Source organism: Cydia pomonella, chromosome 20, assembly GCF_033807575.1.
Source record: "Cydia pomonella isolate Wapato2018A chromosome 20, ilCydPomo1, whole genome shotgun sequence".
In the NCBI taxonomy this organism is placed as follows: domain Eukaryota; kingdom Metazoa; phylum Arthropoda; class Insecta; order Lepidoptera; family Tortricidae; genus Cydia; species Cydia pomonella.
The window spans coordinates 10,955,016-10,976,723 of NC_084722.1; the positions used below are offsets into that span (position 1 = coordinate 10,955,016).

A 21,708-nucleotide genomic window follows, 5' to 3' on the forward strand; every position below is an offset into this window, starting at 1 on the left:
CAAGACTCAAGAACAAATATCTGTGCTCATCATACAAATAAATGCCCTTACCGGGAATCAAACCCAGGACCATCGGCTTCATAGGCAATAAGCCAATAAATATTCAGTGTAAGCTAAACAACCCACGCAGAGTGCATCTCTGTCCCGGCGGGGTTGGCCTTAGTAGTTTAATTACTTATTAGACGGACGACTGTAGTAATAGTATATACAGACACAGTCAATAAGTGTTTAATGTAGCTCTATAGTCGCAAGCAGAGTTAGGTCATACACATTTTATAGTAAAAATCTCTTTTCTAGACATCGCAAATTGAAGGGGATTTAAAGCTAATATTTACGCAGCACGTTTGCAGGCGGGATACATTTTTTCAGTACTTGAGACTCAAATGAGAAAACGGGATATCTATAAGTCGTTGACTTCTAATTACGTATTAGATAGAATATAGCAACGGTCATGGTCATGCAGAAAAGTCAATGCTAGACTGAGTAGCTTACTTGTTTATGCTACAGTCAGAAGTAATAAGTATTCAGTCTAGCTCCAAAAACTCAAGCAGAGTGCCTCTCTGCCCTGGCAGGGTTTACAGGGTGGTTTAATTACTTATTAGACGCACAAGAATGCGCAGACGCGGGCGCAGGCGCGGCCGATGTTATCCTGAAATTAGCCGCCGACCAAATTAGCTACAGCCGCAGTACACAGACAATCAGTAAGAAGTCAGCCTAAAATATGCTAGTGTTAAGTGTAAAATACGCCTTTATTTATTTATTTAAACTTTATTGCACAATATAACAAATGGCGAACTTAATCTCTACCAGTCAACCATCAGGTTAAACAGAAACAGTAGTAACTAGGTGCAGGCATTAAACAAAAAAAAAAACAGAATAAGTAACTTAAAACATGCAATATATTTGTGGCCTCTTCGCAAGAAATAGTTTATAAAGTCTATAGAATCTAGGAGGATATTTTTTTGTTGGAATTAGGCTACAAGCCCTACAAGGCCTATTACAAATTATACCATACTACTTAAAACTAAACACTATTTAGGCGACAGTACGGCGTGGCTCCGTTGAATCGTCTGCTCTTGTGTCGAGTTCGGCCGTTTAACCTGGAACCTCTGAAACCTTTCGGCCAGGAATCGGCGCATTCAAGGATACCTGATAAAATTGTTCTCTTATTTTCCAAAAATAGTTAATTAATTCGACCGTTTCCGGATATTATAAACTATTGTCATATGTTTACTCTTTAAACATTTTGTGGAACGTTGTTAAGTAGATCTAGAAAATCTATAATAGATTAGAAGATATGGTATTTATTTATAGTAGGTAAAGTCTCTACTAAAGTTAGGGTGCCGATACTGCCGACTGTAATACTCATAGACAACAATATCAGATCTCTCCATGTTTGCTATAAAAGTTGGTCGTTAACCCTGAACGCCAGGAACCCCTAAAGGTGTCGTTACTAGTCATGCCTACAGCGCCAAGGACACCTATAAATGTTATGGCGGACGCTGTCAAAGTAACTTTCACACTTTCGAGTAAGGTTTACATTAGCTCCCTTGCGCCCGGGAGCTTGGCGTTTGAGTGATGTTTGTGTTTATGACATAAAGCGTTCAAGGGGTTAAACTTACTAACGAGTAGCATAAACAGTGTTCATATCACTAACCTATTCAGTGCTAATCACGACACGTCGTCGTTTTGCCTCTACGAAGTATTTCCTCTACATACCGGGAAACCTAGTTATCTTATCGGTTACAACGTAGCGCTACGACCGTAGCTCAGCGGTGAATGTGCTAAGCTATGGTCCGTGGCACCACCGTTTCATTTTCATTTTACCTCAGAGTTTGTTGTCATTCTGTCCCTCTAACATTTACTGTGATCGAACATACATGATGAACTTAATGGGTGCTTTCAACCAGTTTTCAACTTTATTCTCAAGCTAAGAAAAGTGTATTACGTTCATACTTGAATTCAGAGGAAAAAGGGATTAAGTACGTACGGGATTAATACGATTGTACCTCACTTATACTGTAGCAAAATGGATGATGCACTGATACAAGATAGGGGCGGTGTAAATATGATTTTATACATAAAGTACGAAGAATTAAGGGTGTTCTGAAGTGCATTGCTTTGAAACCTATTTCACAGAAATGAACTTAGCTGATATTGCTCACAATATGCTAAAGACCAACATGTAATTCTAATTACATATTGTACAACGAAGCGTGCAAAATATATACGTTTTATGGCCTCATATGGCTCTGTAAATAAGGTACTGTCGGATTTATTTTTGCCATTTCGCTCAATTATCAAGGGTAATCATAAAAATAATAATCAAAAATCATTTATTTCAGGCATCAAAGGCCCAATACACATACCTTACTAACAAACATACAATAAAATATAATCTTAAAAACTAAAAATCATTTTGGCGACACAACAGTCTTTTGTTGCGCCACCTGTTCTGGTGTAGGATTCGGCAAATTCCCACCACCACCGGCTGTAGCCGACTCTCCCCTACCTATACGACTTTTTGAAAGCGACTGAAAACCACACAACCTTCGGATCATCGCAGGATGCTTAAACCGCAGTGAGTCTTGATTCGTTCCAGTTTTATTTTAACCTATTATTTTATACAGGATGGTAAAAAGAAAATACTGTGTCACATCAACGATCAGAAGTGATTACCATTTAAGGTGCTTGTAGCATTTGCAGCTGCTGTTATTATTCATTGTAGTTTTTTTCGCTACGTTCTTACTTGCAGTTAAGCAAGAGAGGCAGGTATTTGCTAAACTAAGGGAGTTGATGAAATAAAATAAACTAGATGACCGCTCGGAGAAGTTGCATCCCTCTTAGTAGAACTGTAAGTGGGATCGTGCTATCTTTTTTTAACAAATGTTGCCAATGAAGAACTCTAGTTATTTAGTGAGCTGTAGCGCCTTCTGGCTCCGCCATTTTGATTTTCCCAACGCTGCATCGACGAAAAAACTACCTGCTTAAAAATAGTTTCATGAGAATCGATTGAGAAACGCGGCGGGAGAGCAGAATAGCAGGAGATACGAAAGTATTACTGCATTACATTACTTGTTCTTTTTTGCCTTGGCTTCACTATCTTAAGGTTGCGGGCTGCATCATACCAACACCCACCTGCTGGTTACCGGCCCTCAGCAACATTGCACCACCGGACATCCGCCGTCAAAAATGTCTAGCACGGGAATTCACTAAAATGTCCGATAATACTCTGCTGCCCATCCATGAAGACCTTAGCAACCTCAAAAACACCCGACTTAAGTCCCGAAACCCACCCGCTAAAACCTTTCACTTACTTAGCACGACATGGAAAGAAAGCCAAGCGTGGTTGCAAGAATGGGAAGCCCACCAACACAAATTAAACAACACCCTCTATGAATTTAGCACAGATGAGCGGCCTAAAGGGTTTAGTGAAAGCCGGCAAATATGGTGCAAACTGAACCGCCTGAGGACTGGGTTCGGTAACTGTTCGTACCTTTAGCACAAGTGGGGATGGAGCGAATCGGCGGCGTGCGAGTGTGGAGATCCGGAACAGACTACATGGTGTTCGAGTGCCCCATTACCAAATACAATGGACCTGCTGAAGATTTCAAAAACCTAACGAAGAATGCCAGTTTATATCTGTATAATTGTACATTTTGAATACTTACTGTACTATTTTTTTTTTACCAGTGTGAGACCGTCATACGATAAATAAATACTATCTTAAGGTTGTCTAGAAGAAATCGCTCTTTAGCGATAAGACCGCTGCTGCATACCATAGTTTAAGTAATGTGCTTCATTTGTATGTCATGTTCTTTTTCATATTGGTGAGCAACAAAGAATATTTGTATTTTATTGTATTATTTTTTTATTATTATATAAACAATATATTATATATAAAATTATGATAACACAACTAAAATATACGTTTAATATACGTTGGCAGCATCCTACATTCAAGCGACCAGCAGAAATGCCGGGGCAGCGGCTGACGCCCGAGAGCGGTTTAAGGCCTACAAATACAGCTGTCTCGGCGCCAACTACGAGTTCGTAGCATTTGGCGTCGAGACACTCGGGCCGTGGGGTAGGGGAGCGCGTGGGCTCCTTAAGGAGCTTGGGAAGCGGTTGAGGGAGGCAACAGGGGAATCTCGCGCCGGCAGCTTTCTCGCGCAGAGGATTGCTATCGCAATACAGCGCGGGAACGCTGCCTGCGTGATGGGCACCTTGCCGAGGGGCCTAGGCTGAGAAGGTAGTTTTTAGGGATTTTTTTTTAGTTAGGTTTAGTTTTTATTGTATTATTGTCTAAGCTGGAACGGAGATGCTTCACGCTCGCTCGGTCAGTAGATAACCGTAATATCTAGGAATTGGCCATATCCGATCAAGTATAGACTATTTTTTTACTTTAAAGTACTTCGGCATACATTTTCAATGCAAGAAACTAACGACCGTTCCATACTATTTCCTATGGGCATATTTAATAGGTAAAAAAAAAACTATAGACTGAAAAGCTTAGGAGTGCTTAGTTCCACACCGAGTACTCCATGTATATATTAAAATTTAATTGCCCCATCCGGCACTGAGCGTTTGTCGGCATTCGGCATCGGCGACCGCAACCGCAATACGGATCACCGAGTTTCTGTTATTATCTCTTTATGTGTTTCTTATGAAATGTGGCAATTCTTAACTGCGCATGTTTTGTTCTTACCCGCAAAGCTGTGCGTGCGCCTTAATAAATATACTATAGAGTTGCCATAAACGTACCTGCGCGCCCGTCAGGGACTAAATAAGCGCAATGCGATGAATAATAACTATTACATTTTAAAAAAATTAAAAAGATTTTGTAAACTGCTGGATCGATTTTTGTCAAACATAGCTAAGAACCACTGTTAGCAAACTCGCTTTGGCGAAAAAAAAACGCGTCAAAATCGGTCCATCCGTTTGAGAGCTACGATGCCACGGACAGACACACAGACATTGGCGTCAAACGTATAAAATCCCTCTTTTTGCGTCGGGGGTTAAAAATCTAACAAAGGGGCATAACTGTAAATATTTACATCAAATTGCGTAAACAAATTTTATTTGTGTACACTTAATAGTACAAAATATGAAAAGTACAAAAGGCGGACTTAATGCCAGAAGGCATTCTCTACGAGTCAACCAAGGGCTAAACCCCAAAGGCTAAGGGCTAGGGATTGAGTTGCAGGGTCATAATACAGATTAGAATAAAATTAAATGATTTTAACACAAAACTACATACCTAATATGATACATACATAAATAAATTGGATAAATAAAAATACCTGTTGTTTACCTAACCTCTTTTTAATGTGCTGTATTCTTTGTATTGTTTCTACATTGCGGTGTGCAATGAAGAGTATTCGTATTGTCTGTTGTAAATATACATGCATACATACCCATTGTGAAACATTGTGAGGATCACGTGAGGGTTACATATTTTCTGTTATTATTAGTAGCCAAAGAGAAAAACCGGCCAAGTGCGAGTCGGACTCGCACAGGAAGGGTTCCGTACCATTATCTATAAAAACGGTCACCCATCCAAGTACTGACCCCGCCCGACGTTGATTAACTTTGGTGATTGGATGAGAACCTCGACATTGGAAAGAAATATTTATTTTATTCTGATTTTAGTATTTGTTGTTATAGCGGTAATAGAAATACATAATCTGTAGAAATTTCAACTGGCTAACTATCACGGTTCATGAGATACAGGCTGGTGACAGACGGACCCCGTTTGACCCTTTGGGTACGGAACCCTAAAAAGGGGGACTACGGTGGTAGGGAGATGCGGTCACATGACGTCATCTTCTTTCATCTTAAAAACGTCGCAAGCTTCGTTATAACATGAACCTTTTGCCAGATTTTCTTACTAAGTACTTACTCGACATAAGTGAACTGGCTGCGCCACGATAATGTATACTTAGATAGCCAGTCGCAGGCAAGCTGCAACTGCTGCAAGAAAGTAGACCCACCGGTAGCGGGTAAACTGTCTCATAAATCTCGAATATTTACGATGGAAGTCTTTACAAATTTTACAACATGTTTCCATTAACGTATCGTATTTATTATCAGTATCAAACCGATCGAATTTGTCTTCAAATATTCCGATATTGAATACCGACCCTGTGTTCCTAAAGTCACACGAGCGCGGGCGACTTGAGGTATCTTTTTACGCCTATGTATTGTGAACTCGGGGTTTCTAACTATTATGCGTAGTCAATGTGCGCAATTATTATTGGTTCTGTGAGTCGTTGACTCTCTCTTGTTTGACGTGCGATTAGAATGCCATCACAGAATGTTACCGCTATCCAAATAAATTGCTCTATTAAATTTTATCTCCCACAAAATAGTTTAAACCTCAAACAGGCTACAAAGCAGTTTTCTTTTAATAAAGAAGGTATATTGCTACTATTAATTTATATTTGCCAACCAGGCAATTAATTAACGGTTAATAATTCCCTTTGATTTATTATAATTATCATAATTAACGGATTACGGATGGAAAGCACTAATTATGATTAAAAACGTGTTTCGCGTCGATTTAGAGCAAAGACGAGTTATTTGTAAAGACTAAAACAACTATGTGGCTACCACCAGTTCGGCACTGACCTAAACGCTATCGAGAACGTAACTTACTTTCCATGCATCTCGCTCGTACTCGTACTCGCATATAAGTGCGAGCGAGATGTATAGAAAGTAAATTACGTTCTCGGAAGCGTATATATAAATGTTGATACTGTCAATGACTCATGGTACGGGTACTAATGTTGATGTAGTGTTCAGTAATCATAATAGGTTTACTGAGATATTCCATAGATGGCGCCAGTAATAAAAGGTAACGAGACAACTACTACTACCTACGATTGCAATATCCTACAATTTGAAAGAAATTGACTTGGAAGGTTTGGCTTGCCTAGGAATACGTGATATTTTGCTTTAGCAGCTCACACAAATAGAGCTTTTCCAACGTCTGGCCGTATCTTCTCTTTGAGGTAAATCTGTAAATCATGTTCCGCTCCACCCTCCAACATATTAATAGAAAGAAAGAAAATTGTATACATTTGAGACGAGCTACAAAATTTTATTTAAATGAATTTACTTCGCTTTTTAGTCCCATAGTAAGTCGTCCAGAATGGCCTAAATATAATTAATAGGGCACCATGTATAGATCGTGTCGTTCACGCCGACGCTTGACTCGTATTGTCATGTTATTAAAGGTTAGATTTAACAAATCTGTGCGTCATCGTGGATGACACGAACTACATATAATCAACTGTGGATTCTGTCAGTCTTTATTACTGTCTCGTCTCTGATTAAGACGTTTTGTTTGAGTGAAGATTCTGGAATGCGGACGTGAACAATTTGTCTGCAATCGTTTTGATAAGGCAACGCGGCGGCATTTCTAATTTCTCCCATTAAGTGCTAAGCCAGTTGCGGTGAATTTAATCCAGAAGTCCGTTACAAGCGTCATATTGAGAGGACTTTCGCAGTCCGTGTAAGTAAAGTCTCGTGTAATAAATCCCTACTAACAATATCACAAGTGCGAAAGTATCTCTGTTTGTCTGGATGTCTGTTACCGATTCATGCTCAAACCGCTGAACCGATTAAAATTTGGTATGGATGAGCATTTATTTTTTGCCACTTTTTTGTGACTTGGTACACTTTGTCGCAATATGTGCAAATATTCTTGTTCAGCTGCTAACTGTACCCACTTACATCGATGGAAAACATAATTAACGGCTGTCGATAATTACATTAATTGCTCAATTCATTGGAAATTGTTTCATTACGCTTTTTATGCAGTTTTGTGCTGTGCATGTGTGAGCCGTGTGAGGTCGTAAAACTTGTGCACACTAACTATGCGCCACCCATTCAGATTTGTTATTAACATCAGTAGACTGTATAGTCAGCATCAAAAGTAACGGATCAAATAACGCGTCAAAAGTATCTACCGTTCTGTTAGAACACTTAAAACTGTAAAAAATATACTTTTGAACGTGAATTATTGAGTTTTATCTATACATATTTGGAAAAGTCATCCGGAATATCAGATGACTTTTGGCGCGTTGTTTCATCCGCTACTATTGATAATGACTAAACATGATAGCACTTGAATATTTTGTTTTGTTTTAAACTTCCGGCCGCAAGTCTTGCACTGAAGTTCACCGTTTGAATCGTAAGTGTGTGAGTAGAAGGGCCTGGGCCGAGGCACCGAAGCTGGCGTTTAGCGTCAAGATCTTCGAGGCGTACACTTTCGAAGTCATGGAGACCAGGAACTGCAGATAACAGCCAAACTGCTAAATTATTTGAAAGCCTGAAGTCTGTCGAAGTTGTATTATTGAAATACAACCGAGCAACGCTCTGGCCTAGTGGGTGACATTGCCTATGAAGCCGATGGTCCCGGGGTCGAATCCCAGTAAGGGCATTTATTTGTGTGGTGATGATGAATTTGTTCTCCTTTGTTTGTTCGGAGGTCGCGGGTTCAAACCCCGGCTCGTACCAATGAGTTTTTCGGAACTTCTGTACGAAATATCATTTGATATTTACCAGTCGCTTTTCGGTGAAGGAAAACATCGTGAGGAAACCGGAATAATCCCAAAAAGGCCTAGTTACCCTTTGGGTTGGAAGGTTAGATGGCAAACGCTTTCGTAAAAAGTAGTACCTACGCCAATTCTTGGTATTAGTTGCCAAGCGGACCCCAGGCTTCCATAAGCCGTGGCAAAATGCAGGGACAAACGCGAGGAGGAAGAGATGATTGTTTTCCTGAGTCAGGGATGTTTTCTATGTAAGTATGTATTTATCTATACACGTGTGTATATCGTCGCCTAGTAGTAAGTACTCATAGTACAAGGTTTGCTTAGTTTGGGGCTAGGTCGATCTGTATAAGAATGCCCTTAAAATATTTATATTTGAATTACTTATATAATTAGGTGGTTTCACGCAAGGCTCAGAACCGGTTTTATAAATAGCGGTAAATACTGCTTAATTTCGGTTTTACTTCGAACTTTCTTAAGAACGTGAACGTTTTAAGAACTTTATAGTAGCCTAAATAAACCGGTTTATTCGACAGCGTCTAGACGACCGGCCGGCTTGGTGGTGCGCCGCGTAAATAAAAGACACCTACATAGGAAGAAAACGGTTTTTATTGTTCTAAACCGGTTAATCTGACAAGAACTTTTTGGAAGTGTTCTCCTAAAAACCGTTTTAAAAATAACGAATAACGAACGAAACCGAAATTAAAAGGTTTAACGCCAATTATATGTTTAGAAATTTAACAGGTTCCCGAGCCTTGGTTCCACGGTGTGTAGATAAAGTTATAAATGTACGTTTAAATTCATTCAAGTCACTGTACTATAGCCATGACAGCCATATCAAAATACCAAGGCATAAGCAGCAAGAAGGCATGGCATGCGTATTGCGTCTACGTTTCTATTTGAATTCCTTATACAGGGGATTTATTTGAGCACCGAAATGCACGAGTTAATGAGCACTATTCCCACGTTCAGATGGCATTAGTGATTTTTTAATATATTCCTTGTCCTTTTTATTCAGCTTGTAGGTCGTCGCTATTTATAAAAAAAAAAACAAATTAACGTAATTAAATTAACTGTTATTGAAATTATTATAAAAAATCTAATATATTACTTCCGCCAGTAGAAAAAGGCGGCAAATTAAAAAAAAATAGAGACGAAGGATTGTCTCCCCATAGAACATTTAATAACATATCTTATATTTTTTTTACCCAGATGGGGTTAGAAGAAACGGAATCATATACACTAATACAGTTAAAAAACGGTTCATATGACTGACATATGTCACTGAAAGTTATCCCTTCTCCGCAGCTTTGAATATTATCCAATACACAATTTCCCGTTATTTAAAAAAAAATTGTGATTGGACAACAAAAGTTTTTATTGGCTAAAATAAAAACCCTTTGCGCCGCATTATAAAACACGCTATGGAGGGTAGAGGTAAGGACAACAATCTCTTATGGGAGAACTGTAGCTATAGTGTCCAGCTGGCAGCTGTAAATAATAGTTCGAAATCTCTACAGTGGCGCTAGGGTAGCACAAGGACATGAAATGAACTTAGACGTTATTGACAGAGTGAAGTGCGCTGTCAGTGATTTGATTTTATATTTATCAAAATCAAAAATATGTTCGCGTTGTATTTTAGCGTCACCTATTTAAGGTTTTTTGATGGACACTTTTCATTATATTTAGATCATAGGCTACGGTGACTGCTTACCATCAGGCGGGCCGTATGCTTGTTTACCACCGACGTGGTATAAAAAAAAGTTACCAACCTCATTGTTGTCGGGTAATTTTTAGCTTTATCCAATCCAATCCAATAATTTCTTTCGAGATAACAGTGATCCCAGTTTTGTTAGTACCTTTTACATAAGGTAAGACTTAAAAACTATGTTAATTACTTACTAACACTTACTATGTTACTTGGTTCTATTTTCATTTAAAATTTATTTGTAGTTTCATACATGTATGTAAAATGTATAATTGTTGGCGCAATAAAGAATATTTACTTACTTACTTACTTAAATAAATAAATAAATATTATAGGACATTATTACACAAATTGACTTAGTAAGTAAGCTCAATAAGGCTTGTGTTGAGGGTACTTAGACTACGATATATATTATATAAATACTTAAATACATAGAAAACACCCATGACTTAGGAACAAATATCCATGCTCATCACGCGAATAAATGCCCTTACCAGGATTTGAACCCGGGACCATCGGCTTCATAGGCTGGGTCACTACCCACTAGGCCAGATAGGTCGTCCAGTTTTTAAAAGCCAAAATTAAAGATAAAGTGGCTTTAGCCAAACTTCTGTAATTATTCTAGTTCGCTGAATAAGATGAGCTTACAACTCTACAAATACAATTGTGTCATATATTTTAGTATGTTTCGCCGTCATATGATTGCATCGGACTGTACAAGCGTTGAGAATGCGAGGTAACAAAATTATACACGGTCACTCTACCCGTGTTTCAGTGGTAGCGAACTTTACACTTGAAATACAACATATTGTGCACAACTAACAACCAAGAAACACTTAACTTTTACAGCCTGCTACATTAATAGACGGAGAGCTACGCTCGGAAAATGGTATATGATAACATTGATAACCATAGAGATATTAGCAGGAGAGCTTAGAGATCCATACATCAGTTCCTTTACTTAATGGGAGGCCTGGTAAAACGTATTATCAATAAGTGTTAAACTCACTTAAAACTGAATACTTAATAAGCTTGGAGCCGGGTACGTCCTTATACTACGTCCAAAAGAGAGGTATGGACATTGTGAATGTCATCTCGCTTTGCATTTTTTGTGTGGAGCAGAGCCCAACGGGGGAAGTACTTCCGTTCTCCACCTTACAGAAAACCGCAGCCAAATAACACTAGACTCTTCTCATAGTGTTGTGTTCCTGCCGGTGAGTGAGGTTGGTTTGAGTTTAGAGGTCAGGAGGGTGCGGAGTGTTAGGGTCGGCGGTATAAGTGAACGAAACTGGACAGTTAGTTTTAAAGTCCTGGGGGTGGTGTATGTGGGTATAGGTGGTGGCTTTATTAGATCACAATACGGTTGCCAAAAACGCACTTTTTTTTTACAATTTATGCACAATAGCTAAAAATATGCTGTGTTTACCTATAATTAGTTATGCATCACTGAATGTTTCTTTTTTTTTTGAGTTATGTAAACGTATTGGATGTAATAACTGTTGGTAGACCTTAATAAAAAAAAAAAAAAAAAAATATGAAATATGCTTCTAAAAATGCGCAATTTTAAATTCGACGGAAGAAATCGATGAATTCTTTTGTTACTTACAACAAATTATATTATTAGATTAACAGGGTTTTCCGTCTATCTCTCGGGACATCTTCAGCCTTTTTCACGTACTTTGGCATTCTTTTTTCCAACTGAAAAGTTTTGCTGGCCTGTCACTCTAACGTCCACCAATGAACAGCTCCCAGACACCTGGATCTAGTAATAAGGATAGTATAGCAAACTAGAGCAGTTTCAATGCACTCATTATCATAATAATCATATATCATTTTCCAGGGCTAGCTCTCGGTCTATTATACTGCGTGGAAATGAAATACGGGCATATTTAGAAATAGTGCTTACATTCTGACTTTAAGTTACAGTAGTGAAATAAATAAGTCCGTAATGTGTAACAAAGAAAGCAAGATATAAACAGTAGCAGTTTATTGTCAATTGTCATACATTGATTATGTTATTTTAGAGACAGCTACAGGAATAATTGTCAGAGGGCCTATCGCGAACCACGTTCGACGTAATGCCTCTCTGTTGCACTTGTAAATTCGTGCATAAGTGTGACAGGGAGGCAACACGTCGAACGCGCGTGCATTGTGACCGATACTCGTGCACAGTAAGTGCTTGAAATATACGGTAAATTAATTTGATGTTATTACGACTGACGATATTTTAAATTGGCATAGTTCGTTTCATATCCGTTTAAACAGCGTGAGTATAAGGAAAATATGGCCGTTGCGCGGATTTTTACCATTTATCTTAATTAGTCTGAAAATATACTTCTGTGTGTGTAGATGGTGGGTTTTTTATAATCTGTCATCATGCCTGTTTCGTTCTAACAAATATGAATGTGCGAAAGTGACGCATGACATGATAAGTGATAAAAATGCGATCTCCCGTGATAGTCCTACTGATAACGATATATACAACTGAAAATAAATAAAAATTAGACATACTTTCCTGATTCTTTTCCTATCGAGCCATGCACCTTTAACCTTTTAAGGTATTGGACTATTGGTGGGAGTTTGCCCTTGAAAATAAAGACTAGTTTCCGTGTATTTTTTTTAAAGAGATGCTTTAGATTATACCCTTTAATATCCAAAATAAAACTTGCCTCCTCTTAAGCTTGTTCTTGAAAGCGCGTACAGGCCAAGGCGCGTGTAAGTGTAAAATGCCGAAACGGCCATATACGCGCAGAAAAAAACGCCTGTCTGAAACCGCCCTCACAATGTGCACGATGCGCACCAAAAGAGATCATCACGTCAACGCCGGCGCAGGTGCTATTATCTATCTCTAACCCGTGGGCCAGGCAAGAATACCCTCTGTGTATAAAAAAGTGTCCGTCAAAAAACCTTAAATTGGTGACGCCACAACACCTAAATAATAAGCCATTGTTTCCACCCTGACCCCACGCCAATGAGCACACAGGTTTTCCTAGGTACTTATTTAAAAGCACTAGACCAAGAACGTGTTAACGATTCCTCAGCGCTCGTGTTCAGAAAATCCCGTGTAACTCGGGCTTAATACCGCACGGTATAATCATAGATCCCGACTAACTATAGGTAATTACCCTACCCGGGAGCGCCACAAACATACACCAACGCAGTAACTAAATTCGAACACTCAGTCAATTAGGTACTGTATAGTATGAAATTAAAGTAGAGAATCGAATGAGTTTTCAAACGTATTACAACCTTTTCATACTAAGCAGGCAGTCTGATACCGCAACCGCATTCATTTCACCACTGTCATTTGTCTTTAATAAACTTCAAAAATAACCCCATTAGAGATTCATTTCAATTATGCGGTTTTATCTCGGGACTTGTTAATCGCGGGCCTGAAAAATTAGTTATGATATTATATAAATAATAATAAATAAATAAATAAATATTATAGGACATTATTACACAAATTGACTAAGTCCCACAGTAAGCTCAATAAGGCTTGTGTTGATGGTAATGATGGTACTTAGACAACGATATATGTAATATATAAATATTTATAAATACTTAAATACATAGAAAACACCCATGACTTAGGACCAAATATCCATGCTTATCACACGAATAAATGCCCTTACCAGGATTAGAACCCGGGACAATCGGCTTCATAGGCAGGGTCACTACCCACTAGGCCAGACCGGTCGATTTTGACAGCCTAGACAGTACAAGTGATATTTTAAACGTCAAACTTCTATGATATTATGACGTTGACTTAACACAGGCTGGGCTACCAAAATCATTGCCAACATAGCTTGGTCTCTAACTACACTGTTGAATAGTATTGACATTCCTAAGCTGTATAAAGTGAGCTGAAAATGAGTGAAATTCGTCATCGAATCGTTGTCATGATTTCTACGTTCAATCCGTACGTCACTCGATACCTACATCAGCGCATCAACGCAGCAGTAATGTTGCGACAGTAGTCGCAATAGATATCCGATTGACACTTTTAATGATAATGTTCGTGCTCGTGAGCTGTAAACCCCACGAACACCGTACACCCATCGGCTCCTGAATTGGCAATTTGACAAGAATCGAAGAAAATGAGCACAAGAGTCGTCAAAAAGAGCGAAGTGCTATTGAAAAGAGTATCAAAGATGGGCATAGCAAACGTGACATAGATCGCCAAAAGTACTCGTACTATGAGTCTCTGACAGTGTCAAAATTGACATATACGCTATCGAGAACGTAATTTACTTTCTATACATCTCGCTCGCACTTATATGCGAGTACGAGCGAGATAGACGTTACATAGGAAAAAGAAGATCATATAAGTACATGTATTCGCTTTTTTTATTCAGGCACAGGCAAATTTATATTTTAGTTTATTATATTAGAGATCGCGTCATTCTCGAAGACGCGTGCCTTAACTCGTAATGTCATGTTATTAAAGGTAAGATTTGACAAATCTGCGCGGCTTCGTGGATGACACGAACTGTCTTTAATGGTATCGATCATTAACAAGCACCTATATTTTTGTAAAACTTACAAAGACATCTTATAAACTAAAACAGTGTCTATAGTACAAACACTAAGCAACTTAGTTCATAATTTACTTAAACAGACATACATTCTTTTTCTAAGGCAATTATAAATTATAATTACCTATGCCTTAGCAAAAGCTATTTATAAAACAGGTAACAATGGTAGCACTCATAAATTACCGTAACAATCAAGTAAATTCACTTAGTACTCATAAACATGAAAGGCATGGCCTATCTTTGTGTATGATTTTAATAGGTCTATAAAAACATTTCTCACGAAACTTAGTTAAAACCAGTTAAAACACTAAAGCTGTTAACTAGTTTCCAGGCCCGCCTAACATCATTATCAATCGTGTTTAGAATCTCTAATAAGGTGGAACTGTGGCTTTTGGTGTGTGGATGTGGGCTCCCTCTATTTGGGTGTGGACACTTGCATTGGCTGGGCTGCCAAAATCGCTGCCAACTTATCTTGGTTTGACTCTAGTTAGTTCTAGTTGTTGTGTTAAATTTCAGTTAAGAGTAAAGAGGACGGTCGTTTCTCCATACAAACGTAGTCCCCATTTTCCCCTATGGCTATTGACATTATGGCTATTTTCACATAATTTGATGTACAATATTAACCATTGCTATGGTAACCATTGCTATAACGTAGGGAACGTTTCACTTTTTTTATATTTTTATTATAGTAAGAATTAGGAGCGAAAAAGATTTTTCAAATGCTCCTAACTCTTATAATAATTAAAGATTCGAAAAAATCAAACGTCGGCGCATAGCTGTGGTTGATATGCAACAAATGGTACCAAAATATTTTCAGTATTGTTAATATCCAAAGAGGAAAATGAGGACTACGCTTTTATGAAAAGGCGATTACGCGCAGGGCCGCAGGTGCTCCACTTTCGTCTTAAAGCTATTAGAGTAAACTGCGAAGAGCTGTTTATTCCTCAGTCTCAGTTCCTCACTGAACTTTTTGAACCCTGTAGTTGATTATATCAATCCCGTTACTGAAAGTTTCCAAAAAGTTGGAAACATTCTTGGGAATTTAGAAAAAAATAATAGGAATCAAAGGAAACAAATGACAAGTTTCCAAAAATTTACCAAGTGGGAATTATGCGATTTTGGAAACATTCTATTTCTAATTCTACTAACGTTCTATTTGGATTTTTTTAAACTACCTACTTTTAAAAACATTATATATGACAAAAAAAGCAAGATAACACATGACCATAGAAGTAGATCGCCGTCATAGACAAACGATTCCGTTTTCACATCATTATTTTTAATAAAACATAAGTGTTGCCATTATTTTGGTTTTTGTTTCGTCAAGATAATTACGTACCACATCACGTACCTAATTAGTTATGTTCCATGCCCGCTTCGCTAGTTATTTTTTATTAGAGATGCAATTCTAACATATGTAAGTCAGGTGACAATGCTATATTTTGGTACCATCGAGATGATCTGATGATGGAGACAGGAGGTAGCCATAGGAACTCTGTGATAAAGCAACGCAACCTAATTGTGTTTGGGGTTGATAGAATTGTCTCGATCAGTATTGTTTGTCTGTGGAAAGAAAAGTACAGTCAGCGATAAAACCTTTTACCAACTTTTAAGAATAACACTGGGAAGATTTTGTATAGAAACTACTACTTATACTAAATATCCAACCAAACTGACATTAGAAACAATTTACAAGTAAGATACGTTGACTTGCATCCTTTATTCTATTCACGTCCGCCTAAATAGGAAACAATACGCTTTAAAACATAGATTACTTTACATAGACTGCGCGTTTACAAAGAGTCGCAGTCTCAGACAAAAGCTTTCATGCCAAATTATAAAATACTACGCCCTTAGTTTTGATGAAATAAGCAGTTTTGCATTGGAATCACCATAAAACAAAATGCAAAGGCTTGTGTTGAAAATTATTCATTAGGGCGTAACTGGCGTAAGATAACATTCCATTGGCGTCAAATGATGGTCCCCATGACAGTACATATTTATATGAAGTAGCTGTCACGTAAAATATTTCAATACATTTTTTGGAAGATAATGTGCTACACTATTTTAATAAGAAACGTTGTAAAATAATTATTTCTTGTAATAATACGGCAACTACTTATGTCTTACTTTAGATCATAAGACAGAAAGTGATACAAAAGGGAGGTCACGAGTGTCACGAGTCGTCACGACCACATATTGAGGAATGCGACGCAAGCAGGAGGACTTATTTCTTCAATTATTTTTTAAATGAAGCCCAACCAAATGAGAATTGGAAGAATTGTCATAGGTAGGGTATATTCCATCGATAATATAATACGTAATTACGTTAGTACATCGATCTTATCCCGGCATCACTCCAACTTCTTCCAGTCTTTGATAGTTAAAAAAGTAATTTTAGAACTAAGTTAGTAATAAATAGGGTACCAATGTTCTAAAATTACTTATTCAACAAACAAAGACTGGAAGAAGTTGGAGTGATGCCGGGATAAGATCGATGTAGTTTCTGAAAGCAAATACTCCATACTCTACTCATATAAAATTTGTACACCAGCGAAAATGGTGATCGTGAGCCATGTCACACGCTCCATCTAGAGGTCGCGATCTTCGCTCCGAAACCACCCCTGACAATTCATGGTAACGCTCTCAGCGCCATTAGGGCCTGTGATACCATCTACCATTATTCTATTTCCCTCGAATCATACTTGAGTACTATTACCATTAAATATTCTGTATTTGGTGGCAAGAGTAAGGTCCTGTACACACTGCAGCGTTACAATGTAATAACGTTAACGAGAGGTAAAATCTAAGAGAGAAACGTGCCCCGTAATTTGACATCCATAACAGATGGCGCTGTACTGCGCCATATGTTTTGCGGTCACTGAATTGTCAAACGTTATCTTCAACTTTTGACAATCAGAATTATCACAAAATGTGGCGCTCTGGTGGCCTAGCGGTAAGAGCGTGCGACTTGCAATCCGGAGGTCGCGGGTTCAAACCCTGGCTCGTATCAATGAGTTTTTCGAAACTTATGAACCAGTCGCTTTTAGGTGAAGGAACACATGGCGAGGAAACCGAACTAATCCCAATAAGGTCTAGTTTACCCTCTGGGTTGGAAAGGTCCGATGGCAGTCGCTTTCGTAAAAACTAGTGCCTACGTCAATCTCGGGATTAGTTGCCAAGCGGATCCCAGGCTCCCATGAGCCATGGCAAAATGCTGGGATAACGCGAGATAGAAGAAGAAGTTACCACAAAATGTATGGGGCTGTACAGCGTCATCTCGTATACCTGTCAAATTCGAAGCACTAAATTGTCTTAGATTTTATGCATCTTACTCAAGTAATGTATCTTCGATATATCACAGTAACGGTGTTTTTGAAAAGATGGTCGTAGTATACAAGGGGTCGTCTTGTAACCTGGGTTTTTTGGCCCCCCTCCCCCTGGTAAAATTTCCTGAGATATGCCTCGACCCCCTCCTTCCTCCTCTAATCACATGTGAGATCTTTCAAATTGTGTATTATGAGATACATTTGTATTATTATCTAGTTTGTGTTGTACTTATTTTCCATATTTAGTCTAGAAACATGTTTTACTGTAATTTAACCTTTTCGCCGCCACGTCAATTAAGTAATAATGTGTCATCAACACCTCGTCAAAAATTACACATACACAAACCTGACCAAAACGACGACTTGACATGAAATCGTGGCGTGTGGGGCACGATATGTACTGAATTTATATCAAATCGATGGCGGCGAAAGGGTTTATCTAATTTTTTTCGCATTTTACACCACGTTTTACCAGAAAAGAAACATGATATTTGCCGGGACAATGTGACACAGAGTGAGGGAATATCAAGATCGCATCAAACCAAGATCAAAACTTGCATCAAGGCTCGCGACTTGTAAGGAGTCTATGACACATTCAATAATTACTTTTCTCGGTCACACCAAAGGGGTCCTCCTAATGTGTACGCGCCTTAAGAGGTCGAACCGAACAATGCAGCCGCGCCCACTCTATCCGTCATCTACTAACAGCGGTTGAATTACATTAATTTGTATCGACTTTATGGTGAGACTTAACAAGTCATTCGAGCGGTACAAGACGGAAACATGCAGCTGGCAGGTTAAAGCTGGCCATACCACAGGATAAATAATAGTACTAACGTACAGAAATGACACTTCCTAAAAAATCGAAGTTTGACAGCGATTCAGAGACAAATCGTGCTGTCTCTTTCTAATGTTTAGGATCGGCAACGCGCATTGTAACTCCTCTGGAGTTGCAGGCGTACCTAGGCTACGGAGACTGCTTACCATCAGGCGGGCCGTATGCTTGTTTGCCACCGACGTAGTATAAAAAAAAGAGTTTCTATGGCCACCTCTCCTTTCTATATCATCATATCAGCTTGATGGTACATCAGAGATGGTACATCAGAGACCGTGGAAGGGGTCAAAATTAACTTGTAATACAGATATTTCTAGTAGATATTCTGGACCCTTGTTTATACTAGCGACGTATACGACTACGCATTTTACCACAAACGTTTATGTAGCATTGCATACCTCTATTCTCTAGGCCGACCTTACACATCAGCTTCTCACACATTTTCCCAACTACGATCTTAATTTCCTGGCATCTAGGTAGCTATGTAACGACATTACTACAATTTGTCACAAAACATGTACATAAAGCGTCGTCTCGCCTCTAGAAAGATTCAACAGTTGTCACTACGCTCGAAATAAAGAGCTTAAAACATATAAGTGTAACGTGTGTTATACGTCTTTTTTGTCCTAAACAGAGGCTTAATTAGAAAAGTAACGTATCGCTAATGACAGCACCGTGGGCATTCCTGACTCTCACGCGATTATAGCAATTATGTCGCCACTTTATATATCTGTTTTAGAAATCATCCTCAGTTGACTAAGGAGCCTTTCACACTGGCGGTGTCAATAATTGGTGATTATTTGCACTTATACCTAACATTAACTATTTCCTGCTATGAGAAATTTTGTGTTTGGAGATGCACAATCACTGTACCTTATAAAACAAAGTCCTCCGCCGCGTCTGTCTGTATGTTCGCGATAAACTCAAAAACTACTGGATGGATTTTCATGCGGTTTTCACCTATCATGTGTTTCACCTATAAGTGATATTTCAGGAAAGTTTAGGTGTATAATTTGTTAAGGTTCTACCCGTGCGATGGCGGGGCAGGTCGCCAGTTATAACTATAAGTGTGACATTGATTTTCATATATGTAATCCTCAAAAATCTCAACCCCGCCCGTAAAACATCAAATCTTTGTATTTTTTTTAAGAGCTAAGAAACACAAATGTCGAAAAGATGAATAAGGACAAAAGATTATAAAGGGCTTGTTAAATTTAAAAGGCGTTTATGAATAACGCCAAACATATTTAACTTTAGCGATCGAAGTAAACAATTCGTTCTTATTTTATTAAATATTATTTTTTTATATTCTAAGTTCCCTATTCTAGGGTATTTAGGTAGGTATTGGACCCGGGTATGTCCTTATACTACGTCCAAAAGAGAGGTATGAGCACTGTGAATGTCATCTTGCTTTGTGTGGTAGGGCACAGCACAGCGGATGGCATTCCAGATCTAGAGCAGAGCCCAACTGGGGGAGTACCTCCACCTTACAGAAAACCGCAGCCAAATAACATTAGACCCTACTCATAGTGTTGTGTTCCTGCCGGTGAGTAAGGTTGCCATAGCTCAACGAGGATGCGGAGTGTTAGAGTCGGCAACGCGCATGTATCTCCTCTGGAGCTGCAGGCGTACATAGGCTACGGAGACTGCATTCCATCAGGCGGGCCGTATGCTTGTTTGCTAACGACGTAGTATAAAAAAAGGTAATGTTATCCAATATTACGGTAATTCCTACTTTTTTACTGTTCGCTTACCATCAGGTGATCCGTCTGCTCGTTTGCCTCCTCTACCATAAAAAAAAATTGAATTCTGCACAAACGACTACTTTGAAAGTGGAAATGGACCCTAAGATTAAATGCCTATTAATATTTATTTACCGCTGAGCAGATCCTTCGCAACAGTATTAATAAGAGCCACATATCATGAACCGATCTCAGCGATCATGAGTTATGGTTTCCGTATCTACATTCCTGATTAGTGCACGAAATCAACTTATTACCTATGCTATTATAAACTATAGACTAAATAATATGTATAGGCTTCGTATTATGAAGAAGTTACTAGCGCTAACCACACATAGACACACTTATACTTTAAGGGAAAGACGCTTTCCATATAAAATTTCGTACATTGACCCACCTGTTGCTATCTCTATTGCACGCGCATAATACGAGATACGATAGACGCGCGTACGAAAGTTTAGCCCGTCCAACTTTGGCCTGGAGCATATAATAGTCGACAACTATCGACAACTATACATAAACGCAATAAAAACGATTCACTTTGTATAGAACATTCCATGCAAAGTGCTCTCTTGAGTTTAGGGGTACAGTCGCCATCGGATATATCTGAGCGGTCAAGGTGCTCACAAATATCTGAACATGCGTCTATTTTGATGGCGTTCGTGTGTGTAGTTGAACTGTACCTTATCTGGTTATACGATTATTAGAAACAAAACTTCGTTCGAGAATAAATAGAATTAAAAATTACACTTATCGACTCTAGCCAACCCTCGCCTACTTTAAGATTAAAACCGTACGTAGAAATAAATAGATAAGTAACTAATAAATAACATATAAAAGCCTTTGGACAAACCTCTGAGAAATCCCTCTGTGACATTGTGTCCCTCTACATTCTTCACTTCACAATCTGAAACAATAAAAGTAAGATTATATTTTCACATAATTTTAATAATAAGGTGTTGAAAATACGACCCTAAATTGATACGTTTCTTTTTATAAAA

General features: G+C 38.5%; 1 protein-coding gene across 1 annotated transcript in view; it reads right to left on the reverse strand.

Moving 5' to 3' along the window:
• Positions 1 to 21,708, reverse strand: part of LOC133528819 (tetratricopeptide repeat protein 28) — a 115,262-nt gene that overhangs the window by 79,645 nt on the left and 13,909 nt on the right. Inside the window, exon 2 of the mRNA XM_061866287.1 lies at positions 21,561 to 21,614. Coding sequence (XP_061722271.1) covers positions 21,561 to 21,584 — 24 coding nt within the window. The 5' untranslated portion in view covers positions 21,585 to 21,614. The remainder of the gene's footprint in view (positions 1 to 21,560; positions 21,615 to 21,708) is intronic.